Source organism: Rutidosis leptorrhynchoides, chromosome 7, assembly GCF_046630445.1.
Source record: "Rutidosis leptorrhynchoides isolate AG116_Rl617_1_P2 chromosome 7, CSIRO_AGI_Rlap_v1, whole genome shotgun sequence".
Taxonomy (NCBI): Eukaryota; Viridiplantae; Streptophyta; class Magnoliopsida; order Asterales; family Asteraceae; genus Rutidosis; species Rutidosis leptorrhynchoides.
Genome location: NC_092339.1, coordinates 167,249,072 through 167,269,207, shown reverse-complemented (window position 1 = coordinate 167,269,207; position 20,136 = coordinate 167,249,072). Strand labels below are relative to the sequence as shown.

Below are 20,136 nucleotides of genomic sequence, written 5' to 3'. Positions count from 1 at the left end.
AGACAATTCATCCGATTAAAGTCGAACGAACTGATTATCGTTTAAAATCTGAACGACTTGCCAAAAAAGTTCAATTCTTAGAAAAAGATCTTTCTGATTTAAAATCTGAACGACTTGCAGAAAAAGTTCATTTGGAAAACGCCATAATTGAAAAAGACACTGAAATTTCTTCGTTGTCAAAAGAGTCTGTTCAAATGAAAGCACAACTTGCTCGATATGAGGAGAAACTCTATCGAATAGAGCAATCCAAAGCTATCATGGATATGGAACTTTCAAAACAAACGATTTTCATGAATAGACCAAAAACGATTCATGGTGAAAAGTGGGGGTTGGGTTATGAAGATCCTAAGATCTTAGATGGAGCTTCCAAAAAGATTCCAGGATTATATCATTCTGATTACTTTCAAGCTGGTTTACCACCACATTTTGTGCATTCTTCTGATGCTGATTTTGATGATATTATTGTTAATTTCAAATCTAAAAAATACCATCAAATTAGCTTAATGTATGAGAAAATTAATACAAAAATGGGTAAATCAAATCCTGATTTCTTGAAGGAACTTGTTGAAACTGAAAAGAATGTGCAATGTGCTAATTATGTGCCGACACGTAGATTGGTTTACATTCCTACACTCATGCTAGAGAAATACATTTTAATGCTTGAGAATGAAGTGTTTAATAAACCTAGTTCTAGCATTGTTAACATAGATGAGGTGTTTGATGAATCAACTTTTGATGTGAAACCAATTCTACCTACTTTACCTGCATGTTCTGATAATGTTTTCCGTGAAGACCTAGCATATGAACTAACTATTTTCTTTAAGACAGAATCTCTAGGTCAAAAGTCTTTAGATGAAAAAGTAGAACCTCATAATGAACCAATCATTGAACCTTTGATAGATTTTGAAAGTCAACTTGATCCTTTGCACGATTATTATTTGCATTTACCTGCTGTACGTAATTTGAATCGTATAGTAGCTCAACTAGAACAGGAGAATATTGACTTGCAATTTAAGTGCCAATCATTAGAACAAATGCTTGCTTTGTGTGATAAATTGCCTTCACTGCCTAAGAAAGAATGTACCTATGCTTTTAAGGAGGGTGAAGTGATAGTTTCTGCTGAAGAATTATGTCTTGAGATTAAAAGCTTAAAACAAAAGATAATTCAACTGAAACAGGCTAACACACTTAAGCAATCGTCTAATGTTGCAACCAATGTGCTTGAATGTATTGGTGGGATTACTAAGAAGGGGAAGGGAACAACAACATCTAAGGATGTAAAACCCATTACTATTCTTAAAAATCCTCTACGTTCTCAATTTGGCAATCGTGGTTCAAAAGTTGTTTCTACAACTCAATTTGTTGTTAAAAAGGTTCATTGTCCCGATGGTTCTGTGTCAACTGAAAAGATTCCTATGATTCTAATGACAAAAACTTCAAAAGCGAGTCTTTTAACGACATCAGTTAAGTCCACACAACACACAAGTCCTAAACCTGATTTAAGTGAGTATGATGCAAAAGAACGTAAAATCAAATTGGAAATTTTGCAAAATCAATCATCTCATGTGTCAACTAAAAAGGGAAGCTATAACTCACAGTGAATAAGCAGTAAAGTCGATATGAAAAGTATGCAGGTAGTAAGTCGGTCCGAAAGGTCGTCAACCTAAGTCAAAGGTCACTAAGTCAGTATATTGTCCCAAAAGGTTTAAAAGTACGTAAGTAAAGTCCTAAACATCATCATCGTCATCATCATTCGTAAAAGATAAAGTAAGTTTTCAACAAGAATAGAGATCGAAACAAAAGGCTGATTTCGGACAGCTGCTACGACCTCTATAGAAAACAAAAAGACGCGTGGTCAGTGGCCAAGGCTCCGTATGTGAGTCCTCTAACCGCTGTCCAATTTTCAGAACCTAACTCGTCTTCTTTTGACCGTGGCGACGGTTTAAGTGCGAGTAGGTCAGAATTTTCATCACGTCGTTACAAAGGCGTAGTGACTTTCGGAAGGCTATAAATCCTAAACCGTATATCGAATTTAGGAGAGGCCTAAACGAAAAGTCATCTACTCGAAACGAAATATCTGAAAATAAATTTTCCAGAAGTCCAAGAGTCTGATCAGACTCCAAAAAACAGCAAACAAGTGCTCCGGTGGATTTCTTGGTGCTTGATGCTCATCACGGTTCTCATCCTTGATGCGTGTATGCTTCAAGTGTACAACTCTTTGATGTTTTAGCATCACTTTGACCAAGTTTCAACCATCAATATACAACTAAGAGTAAAAGCTATCATTCTACAAGTTTTGAACATCAAGGTTGCCTCTTTATTGCATAAATCCTATAAAGCTTCAACCTTTGTCCTTTTTATACAATTTTATGCATCTTCATCATATGTGATGATGAAGACTTGATCTTTATCATCACAACAATCACAAAAAGGTTCCAAGTAAATGAGATCTACAATAATAACTTAGATATCAAGTATTAAGAAGACCCTAAGCTAGAAAGCTTGGATCTTTACAAGATTAATGAGACCATAAGCTAGAAAGCTAAGATCTAGTGAAAGTAATGAGACCATAAGCTAAAAAACTAAGATCTTTAACAAAATAATGAAACCCTAAGCTAGAAAGCTTGGATCTTTAATGTTCTTGAAGATCCTTAAAGCAAAAGACTAGATATTCAAGTTACATGAAGATCATAAACACAAGTTTTGATCTTTATAACAAAATAAAGAAATCATAGGCTAGAAAACCTAGATCTAACAAGTAAATGAAGATTCAAAGCTAGAAAGCTTGAATCTTTCATGTTCTTGAAGGATTCAAACCCAAGTTTGAATCTACAAGATATAACAAGATCAAAAAGCTAAAAAGCTAAAAAGCTAGATCCTTTAATGATGATGATGATGTCGACATTAAGAAGAAGAAGAAGAAGAAGAAGAAGAAGAAGAAGAAGAAGAAGAAGAAGAAGAAGAAAATTTAAAACTTACACTTTTTAGAGTGAGAAAGACTAGAGAGAGAATTAGAGAGTAAGTGTGTGTAAATTGTGAATGAGATCAAGTGTGAAATGTGAGGAATTAGCATGGTATTTATAGGAGGTGATGGGGTGGCAAGGTGGTGGTGGCCGTCGGCCATGCGGGGGGGGGGGGGGGGGGGGGGGGGGGGGGACAAGGGGGACAAACTTTTGCTTTTTGGTTAATGGTTGTCTAAAGTTGATGCTTATGTTAGGATCCCATGCAACAATTGTGATTATGGTTAACAAAAATGCTAGTATGTTCTCTCTAATAAATGGGCATTTGTCTTACATTTATATGGGTCATAAACTTATTAAAATTGGGCTAATTAAATAGTCCATTAGCTAGAGTAGGGTGGGCTTGAGTTCAACAAGGTAAAAAGTCCAACAAGACTAACTAGTGAACATAAGTAAATTACTAAGCGTAGTTAAGCAACCAAAAGCCCAAGTAATTGTTATTAGAAAATAACAATTAGTATTTCGTAGTCATAATATTTCAATTACGACAAAATTCAAACGTGTACCAAAACATATAGCTCGTTCTCCACGTCAAGTGACACTAACGGTCGTAAAAGCATCCGAGGATCAAGTTAAGTAACTAAGTACTTAATGGCATGTTGTATGGTATAAACGAAAGTAATTAATCATGAAATAAGATCCCAGAATATAATATAGTTCAGTACGCACAAATACACAGTTTCGCAGAAAGTAACAAGCACAAAAGCAAGTCGAAAAAGTCGGGTCGTTACAGTTATCAACTACTAATTTATACAAATATCGTGCAACGCACGGGCTCATAAAACTAGTGATATTATATATATTATAGAGTTTATTTCATTATGGCAACACGAATTCTTTCGCGACTATTAATCTAAAGTGTTTTTCTTGTGTGATCTATCTTTTGGTTTAAATTGAATTTCGTAATTGAAAACATTAGGTTGAAATAAATAACAGATAAATTCAGAATCACTTTTAACGGACACAATTTCAGTGTCTAATCCGCTTTAGGTCGGATCTACACTTTTTCATACTTTTTCAGAAGTAAAACAATTCACTCATACTTTCCGACAACACAAATCCGTAATCATCATCATAATCATTGAAATTGAATTTTCATCATCGCATCGTTATAATTTGGGAAAAAAAATGTTGTTCTTTCAAGGAATATAATAAAACATCAGTAACTCCATAATAGGTCTTCAATTATCTTTTATTTTCTTTTTTAAAGCCAACCAATCAGTATTTTACATCTATACAAGAAATGTTGATTGACAAAAATCCCCTGGTTAAATTCAAACTTAAATTTGGGGTGAACAATTGGTGTATTCTTTTTTTATTTATTTTGGCGAAGACATATATAACATATAGATAAAGAAGAGATCTAATGATCTGGAGCGTTACAAGGTGACACATATCAATCTGTTTGAGAAACAACACTAGCGTCCAACATGAAACGTCATTGAGACCATTACACAATACATACAATGGTACATTGAAAAATCGGGAGGCAAGCAGAACTCCCAACCAATAAGGTGAATTTGTTGCTTGTTCTTGAATTGTTGTTGTAACTGCCACCAAGACCACCAAATCTCAAAAAATGTTTTCACCTAAACGGAATTCAGCAAGCGTGACCCTCCCTCTTAGCCAACCTGAGCCTCCCAAACCGTCAAGAACCCAAAACAAATCCGCACATCGGGCAACCCAAGATTCCAAGAACACCCGCCTCGAGACCGCAACCAGAAGACTAGAAGAAACCCCCGATGGCCAATAAATCCAAGAAACCTAAACGGTCACTTAAACTACCTAATCCGCTAAAACCCAACCCTCGGACAGTCAAGAATCAACCGGAAGAAACCCCCAGACACCTAATTTTTTGGCGCTTAGCAGCTCAAATGAAAACCGCTAAGGCGAAAACAACATCAGATCGGTCTAACCCGAAACTGAGTAAGAAGGAACGACGAACCCATATCAATTAAACAACAGCAGCTCCACGTGAAGAAACCGTCCGAAAAGGCTTCCAAGATGCAGATCCACGTGAATAAAAGTAAAAGGAATGGAAAAAAGGAAGATTGCCGGACCTCCGGTGGGGTGCTGGAGTCTGGCGGAGGCAACTAGGTTATAACGGCAAGAAACTAGTGAGAGGTAGGAGTATTTTGAAAATAGAGAGATAAAAACATAAATATGTGAAGGCTTAAACGATTAGAAGATGAGATGTTGATAAATATAAGATGAGTAAAATGAAAGTTAAAAGTTGCCGGAGTATAAACTGATCGGAAAAAAAGGTTTTAAAATTCAAGTGGCACAGATATCCTAAAAGAGAAAAAGGGGATTACTGTTGTCATTTTTTTTTTTTTTTTTTTTTTTTAAGTAACAGTTGGTGTATTCATCATCATATTATAGATAACAAAATATAATGCAAAAGATGATAGAAATTGTTTGCTAAATAGGTTTACACCAACTGAAGCATAAAAGTGATACTGCTGAAACTCATACCATCAAAAACCAAGAAAGAACAAGAATAAACACATTAGTATCTGCATAAAGATGACAATATAACTGCTAATCACCACTACTTTACTTTAAACAAAGATCTGCAATACTTTCAACAAGACTATCAACCGACTCCATTTCCAAACCTTTCTTTTTAACCACTTTTGTACCTGGATTCAAACAAAGTGCCTCCTTCAACTGTTGTTCAAGTTCATCCTCTTCATCAGAAATGTCCAAATCCCACACCTTAAAAATATCATCACACAACGGTTCAATCATAGTTTCCGACAACACAAATCCATCACCATCATCATCGTCAGAAAACTGAATCTTCATCATCTCATCGTTATAATTTGGAAGAAAAGGTTGCTGCTTTAACGAGTATAAAACATCAGTTATTTCTTCCTCTAAATGATCATTAAGACTTGTTTCTTCGTCTGCAACTGAAGATATAATCCTGGGGTCATTTATGTCATTTGAGTTGTCATCCTCGTTTGCAGACGGGGCAAGAAGCTCAGAATGTTGATCGAGAATATCAAGTAAAGCTTCTTTTAGTAAATCCATATTTGTTTCTGAAAGTTCGATATCTGCGTTTAAGCATGAGTCAGCCCAGGCTAAATCTTCAGCCGAGAGTACATATTCATCCTGCTTTAGCTTTACGTCAACATTTCTAAGAGAAACAGAATCCGTGTCCTTATCTTCCATTATAATGTCGTTTATGAGCTGAAAAATGATGCAACTAAACTTGTTAAACTGTAATCTCGAAATCTTACAATAAGAATACAAGTATAAGGTTCGATGTTGAAATAGTAACTTATATTAAGAAAAAAGAAAATTTGGAAAAGCAGCAGTAATAGAAGATTTTCCAATTCTACTAATTATAATCTACAGTGTTTTTCTTGTCTGATTACTGTAACTCAGAATTACTCGGCGACGAGTAATGAGTTTTTGCAACTCAGAGTACTCAGTCATACTTGGTCAAACTCGGTCTAAACTAAGTCAGACTCGGCCAAAACTCGGGATTACTTGATAAATTGGTCAAAACTCCGTCAAAAATCGGTCGAAGTCAGACCTGGCCCGCTAATTATGGTTTTTAAGAACATTAGTTAATGTTTATAGAATGGTTTAAACATTATGGTAGTAATTAGTATATATTGGTTTGATGTGATTTCTCTATGTATTCGGTTTCGTTTAAACATACTGGTAAGGGTGTAATACCTGGCTGCACGTCCTTTAGGTTAGATGATCATTAAGAACATGAAGACGATTTTGTTTGATATGTTCTTTACTTAATTGATGGTATAAAACAGCTAAACAAATGTATCGTGTGTGTGTGTAGGATTTTAAATGAATTCCGGGGCTAATAATACATACATATGTATGTATTCAATACGTAATATTATTCCTAAGTGATGATTAGACAAATAGTACATGATAAAAACAGATCGATAATCACCAAACAAACCCCATCACTTATCCATATAGAGTTTTAGAGACCATAGCAGGAGAGATCACTTCAATTTTAACAAACAAACATCAAAAAAAAAAAAAAAAAAAAAAAAAAAAAAAAAAAGACTTCGACTGTGGAGATAAATATGAATACAAGATCACTAATTGATGAAACCTCATCCATCTACAAGAGAAATAAAGATGACTGCTGGAAATTTGCTCCATTATCCAAAATCATCTGAGTTTATCACATGACGCCTCACGTCATTTAAGGCATATTTTAACTCATGACTCGTCTGAATTTAAAAAAATTTCGAAAAAACAAACAAAAACAACTCCATACATTTTACGGATGCGATCTGAATTATTACAGGACCTGGAGTAACTAGACTATCCAATACCCGCACAACATAAGGCATATATATATATATATATATATATCTCAAATACACACACAACAACTCATGATTTTAAAGTTTTTTTTTTTTTTATAAACCATCATTATAAATTATAATTATATAAAATTATATCAAGAACAGATCAAACGAGGTACCACACTCTTTTAATTCAGTACATTTTATCACCAAATCAAAATATCGATAAAAAAAAACCAGCACAATTAATCACCAATTTAAAATATCAATATAAAACCCTAGGTAGACGTGTAGGTGTTAAGTGTCGATTAGTTAGAACTGCCTAGGAGTTAAGTAATTTGAAAAAAAGAAAAGAAAAAACATGAATATATGAGTGAACTTTAATCCATAAGTAGTAAAGAATTTTCTCGATAGTAATTATTTATTTAATCCGATCAAATTGGTACTAATACTAAATTGGATATTGGAAAGGAAAAATAAAAGGAGAAAAAAGGTTACCGTCAGCAGCAGAAGGAAGATTGGATGAATAAAAATGGCGGACCTGAAAAGAGCTAATGGAGTAGACGGTTAACTTTGGAGTAGACTCGCTGAATTTAGGGTTTATAATTGGTAGAAATAAAAATGAATTCCGTTGCCGGGACTTGAACCCGGGTCTCTCGGGTGAGAGCCGAGTATCCTAACCAACTAGAATACAACGGATCATGCCTTAGGTTATACGATAATTTATATAATATTTGAATGTGATGAGTTACATGATCCTAACCCTCCGTTGAATGATCCTAAAGCGAATCCAGAATATTTGATCGATAGCGAAAAAAAAAACAAAAAAAAAAAAAATTGAGTAATACATTTAACTAAAGTAAAAGTTACTATAATTAAATTAGTACCATATGTTTTAATGTTTTGATATATTGATATATGATATATGATATGATATCGATATTCCTTAATTCAAATTAAACTGAGTATACCAGGTCACTTTTCATTTATTGGATTTGTGGATGTGGAGCTTTTTAAAAATTTTGTAGTACATTTTGTAGTCTATCAAGTATCTAAGTATGATATTATTAATTTCTACTACCTCCGTCTCATTCCAATAGTCCACAGACAAAAAACACGCAGTTTTAGGAAATCCCACTAACTTTATTTCTCCACCAATGAAATATCTTCTCCCTCCAGATCCACCAATGAAATATCTTCTTTCCTTTCTATTTATGGAAGTGGACTATTAATTTGGGACAGCCCAAAATGGAATACTGGACTATTGGAATAAGACGGGGGTAGTAATAAGTATATCAGCGGAGCTCTATGAATAGTAACCGCGTGCATTTCCGTCATTTTACCTCCGCATAAGCTTCCATCTGTTTCCATTATCACTGTATTTACCACCCAGGTTTCTCTCCCTCTCTTACAACAAATCCCCAACAAACACCATACGCATCTCCATCTTTTAATATTCTCTTTTCCACTGACAATACCGATGTGTTCCATCAACGATTGTGGGACTTCGAAGCTGTCGATTAAAGATTAGGGTTTTCTTCATCTACTAAGTCGATTTATTAATGCATCTACTCACTTGATTATATCGGTAGTTAGCTGTCGTAGATATGCTCGTAATGGATTCGAACAGGTTCTTCGTTCGTAGATCAAACCGGTGGACGACGGCTGTTTCAAGAGGCGGTGAATGACGGTGGTAGACTGCAGCTGTTTGAGGTGCAGCGGATGGACTGCCAAATCTTCTTCAAAATCCCTAATAAGGTAAGTGCAGGTGGTTGTTTCTGTAAAATAAATAATTTTTATTACCAATAAATGTCGGTTTATACTCCTATTATTGTAGTCCAAGTGTTTGATTAAATGCTTCAGTAAATATTGAAATAGAAATGCTTGACATTAGTACTCTATTAAATCTTGTAGTGTTGAATGCATGTATTTGTATGCCTTACTGCTGTTGAAAAAAGTGTAATTTTTTGAAATTATAATGGTTTTATGATGTATCTGTGTAGGTAGTTCATGGAAATCAATAGTTATGGAGGTTGGATATTCTTAGAAAAACGAGTGAGTTATGGCGGTTGGGTAAAAGATCAATGTGTGATTGGATCAAAATAGGTAATATTATGGGGTACGGGTCAGAATGTGTTGGGTTGGCCAAAACATATTTTCTCTTCTTTAATAGTTCCAATACATGTAGGCGGGTAATCGGTCGAAGCAATTATGTTACTAGCCATATTAGTAGATTACTGCTTCTTAACCATATTAGTATGTTACTACTTTTGTTCAACTCTTGGCTTACTTGGTTATTATTTTGCAGTATGTTGAAGACCTTGAGATTCTTCTTCAGGTTTGTGTGTTGTTTGAAAAGAAAATATAAAGGTTCATTAGTTATGTCTAAAAAGTGGTCCCATTTTAGGTCAGTTGTCCTCTAATTTTTATAAATACAATATGCTAATAATGTATTATTATGAATATAACTTTTCATGTTGCTTAACTCATGGTCATATTAAAGTATCCTAATTAGAAGTTATTCGCCTTCCTACTTCATTATCATCATTATTACCGATGAAATTGTTATAATATATAAATATATATATATATATAAATGGATAGTCAATTATTGATACACAAAAGTAATATTATTGTATTACCTAAACTTATGATATTTTTGCTATAAATAGCCATGAATGCAAGCACTAAACTTGCACCATTTCTCACACTTACAAAGTGTTTCTTTCTTTCTCTCCATTATCATCTTTGTTCTTACACTTCATTATTAGTATTCTTAATCAAGAATCAAATCACTAAAGGTAGTTATAAGCCTACTGAATTATAACATCAAGAATCAAACCACTAAAGGTAGTTATAAGCCTACTGAATTATAACACGTTATCAGCACGATAATCTTAATACTAATTATGGTTGGCTCTGCCACCTAAATGATATATGGTCGGTTATACCACCTGAATAATATATGGTCGACACTGTCGTCTAATTATCATTTATGTTACTAACATTTATATTTCAATTATCTAACATTTATATGGCCGACACTGTCGCCTAATTATCATTTATGTTACTAACATTTATATTTCTATTATCTAACATTTATATGGCCGACACTGTCGCCTAATTATCATTTATGTTTACTAATATTTATATTTATGTTATATAACATTTATTAATGATTGCTTACATATGGTCGAAACTGTCACCTACTTATCATTTATGTTATATTAAATTTATGTTTAATGTTTATATACTTATGAATATAAAGTGACTATAATTTATCATGTTGTTTGTTTTAATATAAAATGTCGAATCTGGAAAAGCTTAAATTTACTCCTTTAGAATCAACTGGAAACAACTACATGCCATGGGTTATAAAAGTAAAAATGCATCTTAAATCAATGGGCATTCTTGAAGCCATAAATGAAAACAACACTTGTTCTGAAAAAGAACAAGCAACGGCATATTGCTTTATTCATCAACATATTGATGAATGCATACAAAATAATTATGTGACTGTAGAAGATCCCCATGTTTTATGGGAAGGTCTCAAAAGCATATTCAATAATCAAAGAGAAATTTTACTTCCAGCTGCTATGGAACAATGGAGAACATTAAGGTTCCAAGACTTTAAGAAAGTAAATGAATATAGCTCAGCTCTGTATAATACATGTTCACAACTTAAATTCTGTGGACATGAAATAAGTGATGCAGACATGATGGAGAAAACTTTCTCCACAATGAATGCTGCAAACATCACAGTGCAAAGAAATTTGAGAATGCTAAAGTTCAAAACATATCCTGAACTTAATTCATATCTCTTAGTTGCAGAGCAAAATGATGAGCTATTAATGAAAAATCAGCAATCCCGTCCTACTGGTACACTTGCAATCCCTGAAGCAAATACTGCAAATAATTATAAACAGGGACAAGGACGCGGGCAAGGTCGTGGTTATAATAACCATCACCATCATCATGCCAAAAGCCATAACTATGGTAGAAACCATCCTTATGGTAATGATAATGGGCGAGGACGTGGTCGTGGTCGTGGCCGTGGTGGTCAAAGAAATAATAATCCACGAAAATATAAATATCAACCACAAAACAAGCCCACTAAACAAGATGTTGAAGAAAATTCTTCTAAAAATTCTGAAGAATCTTGCTACAGATGTGGTAGAATGGGCCACTGGACTAATACTTACCGAACATCTAAACATCTTGTTAAGATGTATCAGGATTCGCTGAAAGATAAAGAAAAGGAAGTAAACTTTGTGGATAACGTCGATCCAACAGTCACTGAGAAACCATCTGATTTATATGAAGATTTCTTGAATGTTTAAGTTGTGTGTCTTTCGAAAAATAAACGATTTAATATCGTCTGTCTTTGTCATTATGTTTGCTAAATGTTTCAGTACTATCTATTTGCGTTTAAAATATTGTGTAATATTAATGTACTCACTATTTATTTCTTATATATGAAGTTCAATATGAATTTTGCTGGAATACAACATCAATCAAGTGGTGGAGATCTCTGTATAGCAGACAGTAGAACTACACACACTATACTTAAATCCGAGAAATATTTTATTGATCTAAAACCAACGGAAGGAACTATACATACAATATCAGGACCTGCTAACTTGATAAAAGGGATAGGAAAGGCAAATTTCATACTACCAAATGGTACAAAATTTTTAATAAATGATGCCTTATTTTCTCCCAAGTCAAGCAGAAATTTATTGAGTTTCTCCGACATATACCTTAACGGGTATGATTATCAGTCAGTGACAACAGAAAATGAGAAATATTTAAGTATCACTGACAAGAGTCATGTGGTTGAAAAACTGCCAAGACTTAGTTCTGGATTACATTATACACATATAAATGTACCAGAAATACATATGGTAGTTAACGAAAAATATATTGATCCTGGTGTATTCAATTTATGGCATAACAGATTAGGCCATCCAGGATCAACAATGATGAAAAGGATTATTGAATGTACTCATGGACATCCACTAAAGGATAGAAAAATCCATCATGATACAATGGTTCCATGTACATCTTGCTCTCTTGGAAAATTGATAACTAGACCCTCACCACTTAAGGTTGGGAAAGAATCACCAATGTTTCTTGAAAGAATTCAAGGTGATATATGTAGACCAATTCATCCACCATGTAGACCATTTAGATATTTCATGGTTCTAATAGACGCATCTATCAGATGGTCTCATGTTTGTCTGTTATCAAGCCATAATGTGGCATTTGCAAAATTTCTTGCCCAAATTATTAAATTGAGAGCTCATTTTCCTGATTACACCATTAAAAGGGTGAGACTTGATAATGCTGGTGAATTTACATCTCAAGCATTTAATGACTATTGCATGTCTATAGGAATTGTTATTGAACATTCTGTTGCTCATGTGCATACACAAAATGGTTTAGCCGAGTCATTGATTAAACGTTTACAGTTAATCGCTAGATCATTGATAATGAGAACAAAACTCCCTGTATCTATATGGGGTCATGCAATTTTACATGCTGCTGCATTGATTCGCATCAGACCAAGTGCAAGTCATAAATATTCCCCCCTACAACTTGCTTTTGGTCAAGAGCCAAATATTTCCCATCTTAGAACATTTGGTTGTGTAGTATATGTTCCAATTGCGACACCACAACGTACAAAAATGGGTCCTCAAAGGAGGTTGGGAATATATGTTGGATATGAAACATCTTCAATATTAAGGTATATTGAACCTATGACAGGTGACGTTTTTACAGCACGTTTTGCTGATTGTCATTTTAATGAAACATTGTTCCCAAGATTAGGGGGAGAAATGAAAAATAAAGAAAATGATGTTTCATGGTGTGAACCTCAATTAAAGTATCTTGATCCTCGCACAAAAGAATGCGAGACAGAAGTTCAAAAGATAATGCATATACAAGAACTTGCAAATCAATTGCCTGATGCATTTACAAATACAAAAACGGTGACAAAATCATATATACCAGCAGTAAATACTCCAGCTCGAATTGAAATTCCAAAAGCTGGCAATAACGTCACTCATGAATCTTTGCCACGTCAGAAACGTGGAAGACCAATTGGTTCAAAGGATAAAAATCCTCGAAAAAGAAAATCAGCTGATAATGAAGTAAAAGAAAGTGTTCAAGAAGAACCACAAATCAGTACTCCTACTGCAGAGGAGATTGATGATGTCAATACAGAAATTGCAATCAATTATGCATATTCAAAAATATTATGGAACCGAAATGAAATGAAAAATCTTGATGAGAAATTTTCATTTAATGTTGCATATGACATCATGAATAATGATGATGATCCAGAACCAACATTTATGGTTGAATGTCAAAATAGACATGATTGGGCTCAATGGAAAGAAGCAATACGAGCTGAATTAGAATCACTCAATAAAAGAAAAGTTTTCGGATCCATCATTCTCACTCCTAAAGATGTGAAACCTGTAGGATACAGATGGATTTTTGTCTGAAAAAGAAATGAGAAAAATGAAGTTACAAGGTATAAAGCTAGACTTGTAGCTCAAGGTTTTTCTCAAAGACCGGGAATTGATTATGAAGAAACTTATTCCCCTGTTATGGATGCAATTACTTTTAGATACTTAATCAGCCTGGTAGTTTCTAAAAATTTAGAAATGCATCTCATGGATGTTGTGACTGCTTATCTATATGGATCACTTGATAGTGATATATATATGAAGATACCTGAAGGATTTAAGGTACCAGAAGCATCAAATGCAAAACCCAAAGAAATGTATTCGATTAAATTACAAAGTTCTTTATATGGGTTAAAACAATCGGGACGTATGTGGTATAACCGATTAAGTGATTACTTGATAAGCAAAGGGTATACAAATAACCTTACTTGTCCTTGTGTTTTCATTAAGAAAACAACATCCGGATATGTGATCATAGCTGTTTATGTTGATGATCTTAACATCATAGGTACAAATAAAGAGATCCATGAAGCCATTCAATTTCTAAAGAAAGAATTTGAAATGAAAGATCTCGGAAAAACCAAGTATTGCCTTGGTTTACAAATTGAGCATATGCCTAATGGTTTACTTGTACATCAAACAACATATACTGAAAAGATTCTGAAACGTTTCAATATGGACAAGGCAAAACCATTAAGTACTCCTATGGTTGTTAGATCACTCAATGTTGAAACTGATCCATTTCGTCCATGTGAAGATCATGAAGATATTCTTGGACCAGAAGTACCATATCTTAGTGCAATTGGAGCTCTTATGTATCTTACAAATTGTACAAGACCTGACATTTCTTTTGCAGTTAATTTGTTGGCAAGGTTCAGCTCTGCTCCTACCAAAAGACACTGGAATGGGATCAAACACATATTTCGATACCTTCGAGGAACTACTGATTTAGGATTATTTTATTCTAACGAATTAAAACAAGATTTGGTTGGTTATGCTGATGCAGGTTATTTATCTGATCCACATAAAGCTAAATCTCAAACTGGATATGTATTTCTAAATGGAGGTACTGCAATATCATGGCGTTCTCAAAAACAAACACTTGTTGCTACATCATCAAATCATGCCGAAGTGATTGCATTACATGAAGCTACTCGGGAATGTTTTTGGTTGAGATCAATGACACAAATCATTACTGATTCTTGTGGACTAGAACGCGATAAAAGTCCAACAATTATCTATGAAGATAATGCAGCTTGCATAGCACAGATGAAAAAAGGGTATATCAAAAGTGACCGAACCAAACACATACCTCCTAGATTCTTCTCATACACTCAAAATCTCATTAAGGACAACGAGATTGAAATGAGATATGTTCAATCCAGCAAAAACTCTGCTGATCTTTTCACGAAAGCACTTCCAACTGCTATTTTCAGAACACACGTTCATAACATTGGTATGAGACATGTTCAAAAGATGTAACAACTGAAGCGATGTCTACTTGAGGGGGAGTCAACTCCATGCTGCACTCTTTTTCCCTTAGCTAAAGTTTTTTTCCCACTGGGTTTTCTTTAGCAAGGTTTTTAACGAGGCAGTAACTTACAGTTGATCTTCAACAAACAAAATTGCTATCCAAGGGGGAGTGTTATAATATATAAATATATATATATAAATGGATAGTCAATTATTGATACACAAAAGTAATATTATTGTATTACCTAAACTTGTGATATTTTTGCTATAAATAGCCATGAATGCAAGCACTAAACTTGCACCATTTCTCACACTTACAAAGTGTTTCTTTCTTTCTCTCCATTATCATCTTTGTTCTTACACTTCATTATTAGTATTCTTAATCAAGAATCAAATCACTAAAGGTAGTTATAAGCCTACTGAATTATAACATCAAGAATCAAACCACTAAAGGTAGTTATAAGCCTACTGAATTATAACAGAAATATTGATTATTATCGGTTCCGAAGCATCAAAGGTTCGACTTTTATGCAATTGTGTGCCACATGAGCCCACTTGGTTAGCACAACAAAACTTTATGGGGCTCCTTATTATTTTAGATTTTAGATTGCTTTTAAAATAAAGGTTTGTATTATACGTATAAAAAGCGATTGTCTGCTTTAGGAGACCAGGCTTCTAAAGATTGTAATAGGTAGGCGATTTGATGAGAAAACAATTTTTAAATGGTCATTTGTGTTGTGTAAATGTAACTTTTAACGTTGCGCTGATTCTCTATACCACAACATCATATGGGTGTCTGCTTGTATTTTCACACCTTTAATAAGTACTATGTAGTATGCATTGCTGAGTATAGGTGACAATGGTGGGTCGACAGGTTATCCCTCTAACCGCTCTTACTTAGAAGGTACGTTGCATTGATTATGCTGTCTTATTACTATCATTTCCAATATGTTGTTCGGTTTAGGAATTGTTGATCAATAGTTTATCTTTGTGCTGTTATTTATAGTTCCATGTATTTTATTAATTTATGGTTCTCTGAATATCCACTAATTTAGAAATGGTTGTTGTATCTTATTTCTTACCCATTTAGTAATTGGTCAAATAAATCCCACTAAAAATATTGTATTTTAAATATTTATTGTAGCGATTTTTTACTTTTGTACTGTTTTAAGGCGAATTAGATGTGATAATGAATGCGAAGTTGGAGATGATATTGGTTTATCTAGAAAAAATAAAGAAAAAAATGGGATTGTGAGATATATTTTCTGTAATTTTAGTTATTAAAAATGTTTTCTTGGTTTATGTTGTTCCAAGATGTTTTTGTGGTAAGATGGCTGTTGTACAGGAAGAATGGATTGCTTATGTGATGAAGAAATATTATGTTAGCACCCAGATTGCTAAAAGCTAAAAAGGCCAGAATATATCCACTCTAACTCATTACTTATATCAACACATATACCATTTTCAGACAGACATATTCACATTCACGGAACAATACAACGACTTAATGAAACCAGGTCTTGAACCTCGATCCGTCAGGTGCAGACTCTGAATATCAGGTTTGTAAATCTTCTATGTTATACCAAGTGAGAATGAGGTAGTTGACTTTAATAGTTAAAGAGGACAATTTGGTGGGGATGCTAAGCTCCATCGTATGATTGAAAGTGGATCCATCGGTGGAATTCATTAAGGTTTTGCTTTTTAATTAACCTTAGTTTTATACATCATTATTTTGTTGAAGTTGAAATTAAGATTATGTTTTTGGTGTTTAATTTAACTGGGTTTACAATATGAGGAAGTATATTTTGCATGTTTATCTATTGTTTCATGTTAAATAGTTCCTTCCATGTAAAATGATATATACTAGTGAAATGACCCGTGAAATCACGGGTTTGTTTAAACGAAACAGTTTAATGATATATTCTAGGTATTGAGTGAGTGTAAATGTTAAAGTTATTTAGTTTAATGACCTGCAAAACCACGGATAACGATTAAGAAACTTCTCGTTGTTTTTACAGATATTGATGTACTTAACATGATCGAAATAAATGAACCACATTTATCCTTCCACCGCTCTCTTTCAATTTTCATCACAAATTGTTGTTATTTTTGTTCTTGTTTTCTTATTTAGCCGTGACACTGTGAGATACACTACAACTTATATAAATATATATATATGTAGATGAGTCAAATTTTATACATCACATATCTTGTACTAACTTAGTTTACATAACCACGTTTTGACACATCATCTATTAATTTAATTATGTCTTCGTGAACAATTTGGTCGACCCAACTCGACCATCCGTACCCTACCCATTTGCCACCTCCACCCATTTTATAACCTAAAGAGAATGAACACTTACTTTTCTTCTTTTACTGACGTTTTTAACGTATGAACAAAGCAGGTCTAATCTCGAGTGGCATATCACCACCCAATTGATCAAGTGGAGGCTGTATATAAGCTGACTGCAACAACAATTCAATTAAATGACTTCCAACCTGAAAAATATAAAAAGGACGCCTCAACATATATGAGTATTATCACTATATGCATATGCAAGTATGTATATATGACCAGTTAAAATATTTTAATATGAACCTGAGCTTTAATAGGTTGTGTCCATGGTTTTGAATCATCATGTCCCTTCACGATATGCCCTACAACCTGCAACTTCTGTTTTTTCATCAAGTTTGTTACTTTGTTATGTAATCCCTCTTGTTCTTTCCTAACAATCTCGTCAACGTTTTCTTCAACGTTCGCCTTTTTAACCTTTTTTACTCTTCGTTTTCTCCATGAATTTATGTATCCTAATCTAATACATACCAAACAACAACATCAAAAATCAAAACTTTAAACGTATTCGTACCTCTTGTTCAATCGTTTCACCAACACTACAAGAAGCCGATACAACTCTCACACAACCGTTTTCCCCACCAATCATAATCAACCCCATAATCTTATGCATCGTAATAACCGCCATTTTATCGGCCGGTAGTAAATTAAAATAAGGTGCATAAGGAGCCCTATGGTTCCCCTGTTTACACAATTCTTGATCTTGAATGATCCGTTTACATAATGGTTCAAACCAACCAAGAAACAATGACTTCATATAAGGCAAATTAGGTGCTAATTTCTGTTCACACATATCATTCAAAAGTTCCGTTTACTCTTTCGCAGCTTGTCCCATGCTTCGGTTTCAATCTTAATTTGTCTACGTTTAAGTATCTTATAATTCCAACTACTACCCATTTTCTCCCATTTCGATTGCCGCCACCCCCAAATAGCCTGTTTGGTTTTATGTATAGAAAACTATGGCAAAAAATAGAAACTCACATATTTGTTGAAATTCACATATTATCTCATTCTCTGAAGTCGCTATGTTGAATGTAACACACTGAAATATACGTTGTTCTTAAGCAGATGTATCCATCAATCATAAATAAGAAATACTCTGTATATCAACAAATATTAACATAAACATTACATAACATGTCTATCAGTTTATGGACATAAATAAAAAAAGCTACTATCATCATCCATGATCATGTATATTTAACAATATATCATTATGATGTATACTCAATATCTAATTAAAAAAATATGAGCAACCATTATCATATAATGTGATTGTTAATGGATCAACATTTTCAAACTTAATACGGAATGTTTCAAGAGAACTTCATACATTTTATTACCTAAATCCATACCCGCTGCATACATACGGTGGTTGTGTTTCCGAACATATCGGTGCTCAATCGAAACCCTACACGAAGAACGTAAAAAGCAATTAACACTTAATCGGAATTTTATCATCACCAGACCATGACCTACTGTTGTGCTTAAACAAACCAGCCATTCCTTCACTTCATTCACTACACTGCTGTGCATAACTATCCCGTAATGTAACTTGCAAAAGTGATGATTTTTAACAGATCGATTACTTGCAAAAGTTCTTATTTTTAAAGTACAAATAACAGAACCGATTAACAGGTTGATTACTTGCGAAAGTGATGACTTTCAAGAAACAAATAACAAAACCGATTAACAATAAACATCAGAAGGATGATTAACAAAAACGGGTTCACGAAAAAAATATCAAAAGCAAAGCAAAACTATTTTACCTACTTTTGTTAAATATTCAAAATAAACATATATCTAGGGTTTTGATTACATGTAAAATAGAATACCTGGAAGATGGAAGTTGGAGAAGAAAGCTTCAATTGAAGAGAGAAAGATTGCATAAAGAAGTTTGAGAGGTTTGCTTCAATGAGAAGATTGGTGGTTTGCAATTTTGGTTAGAGTTCAAGAGGAGGAAGAGAGGTTTTAATTAGGGTTACACGGAAAAGATATATGTTTTTTTTGTTAATTTTTTTTAAATATAATTATAATTAATTAATATTAATTACATCAGTTTAAGGGCTTAGATTTTTTTTTATTTTTTGATTTTTTCTTAACAAAGTAATTAGCCTATTTATTACATCATCATTATAGCATTTTAATAAAAACTATAGATGTTTTTATAATCACTTGCAGGCGGTATACCTGCCATAAGATGGTCCGGAATAGATAATGAGGGTAACATTTTACTATTCGACTTACTGGGACCAAGTCTTGAGGGCCTGTTTTGCTGTTTGTATATTATGGGTTGAAATGATCAATTGGTAACTATATCTCTACATCATACAGCTTCAAGTTATATACTATTATTTGTATTTGTGCTTGGTAGCATATTCTACAATTAAGTATTTTGGAGGTTCTGCGTTCTGCTGCTCATTCAGTGTCTCAGTTGTGAATTTCTTTTATAGTTTGCAAATAGGTAATTTGGGATTTTGTATTCTGCTATGCCTTGAGTATTTTAGACTTTTCAGTTG

The 20,136-nt window shown here is 33.6% G+C and overlaps 1 protein-coding gene, 1 long non-coding RNA gene and 1 other non-coding gene across 4 annotated transcripts; all 3 read right to left on the bottom strand.

Annotated features, from left to right (window-relative positions):
- Positions 1 to 5,435: 5,435 nt before the first annotated feature.
- LOC139858600 (uncharacterized) lies at positions 5,436 to 7,914 on the bottom strand. Its single transcript, XM_071847432.1, has 2 exons — positions 7,814 to 7,914; positions 5,436 to 6,215 (listed from the first exon to the last, which is right to left on the bottom strand). Exon 2 carries the CDS (start codon positions 6,195 to 6,197, stop codon positions 5,577 to 5,579), a length of 621 nt encoding a protein of 206 aa, XP_071703533.1. The 5' UTR covers positions 6,198 to 6,215; positions 7,814 to 7,914; the 3' UTR covers positions 5,436 to 5,576.
- A 27-nt stretch (positions 7,915 to 7,941) lies between these two features.
- Positions 7,942 to 8,014, bottom strand: TRNAE-CUC (transfer RNA glutamic acid (anticodon CUC)). The gene has a single exon. It is a non-coding gene; the product is annotated as a tRNA-Glu (tRNA).
- Positions 8,015 to 17,290: 9,276 nt separating this feature from the next.
- On the bottom strand, positions 17,291 to 18,687 carry LOC139858714 (uncharacterized). 2 transcript variants are annotated; one of them, XR_011763046.1, is made up of 3 exons: positions 18,599 to 18,687; positions 17,864 to 18,077; positions 17,291 to 17,763 (listed from the first exon to the last, which is right to left on the bottom strand). It is a non-coding gene; the product is annotated as an uncharacterized lncRNA (long non-coding RNA). The 2 variants fall into 2 exon arrangements; XR_011763047.1 differs by lacking the exon at positions 18,599 to 18,687 and adding an exon at positions 18,132 to 18,514.
- Positions 18,688 to 20,136: the final 1,449 nt, after the last annotated feature.

Coding starts and splice junctions, on each gene's coding strand:
- LOC139858600 (XM_071847432.1), bottom strand. CDS start 6,197: ATGGAAGATAAGGACACGGATTCTGTTTCTCTTAGAAATGTTGACGTA.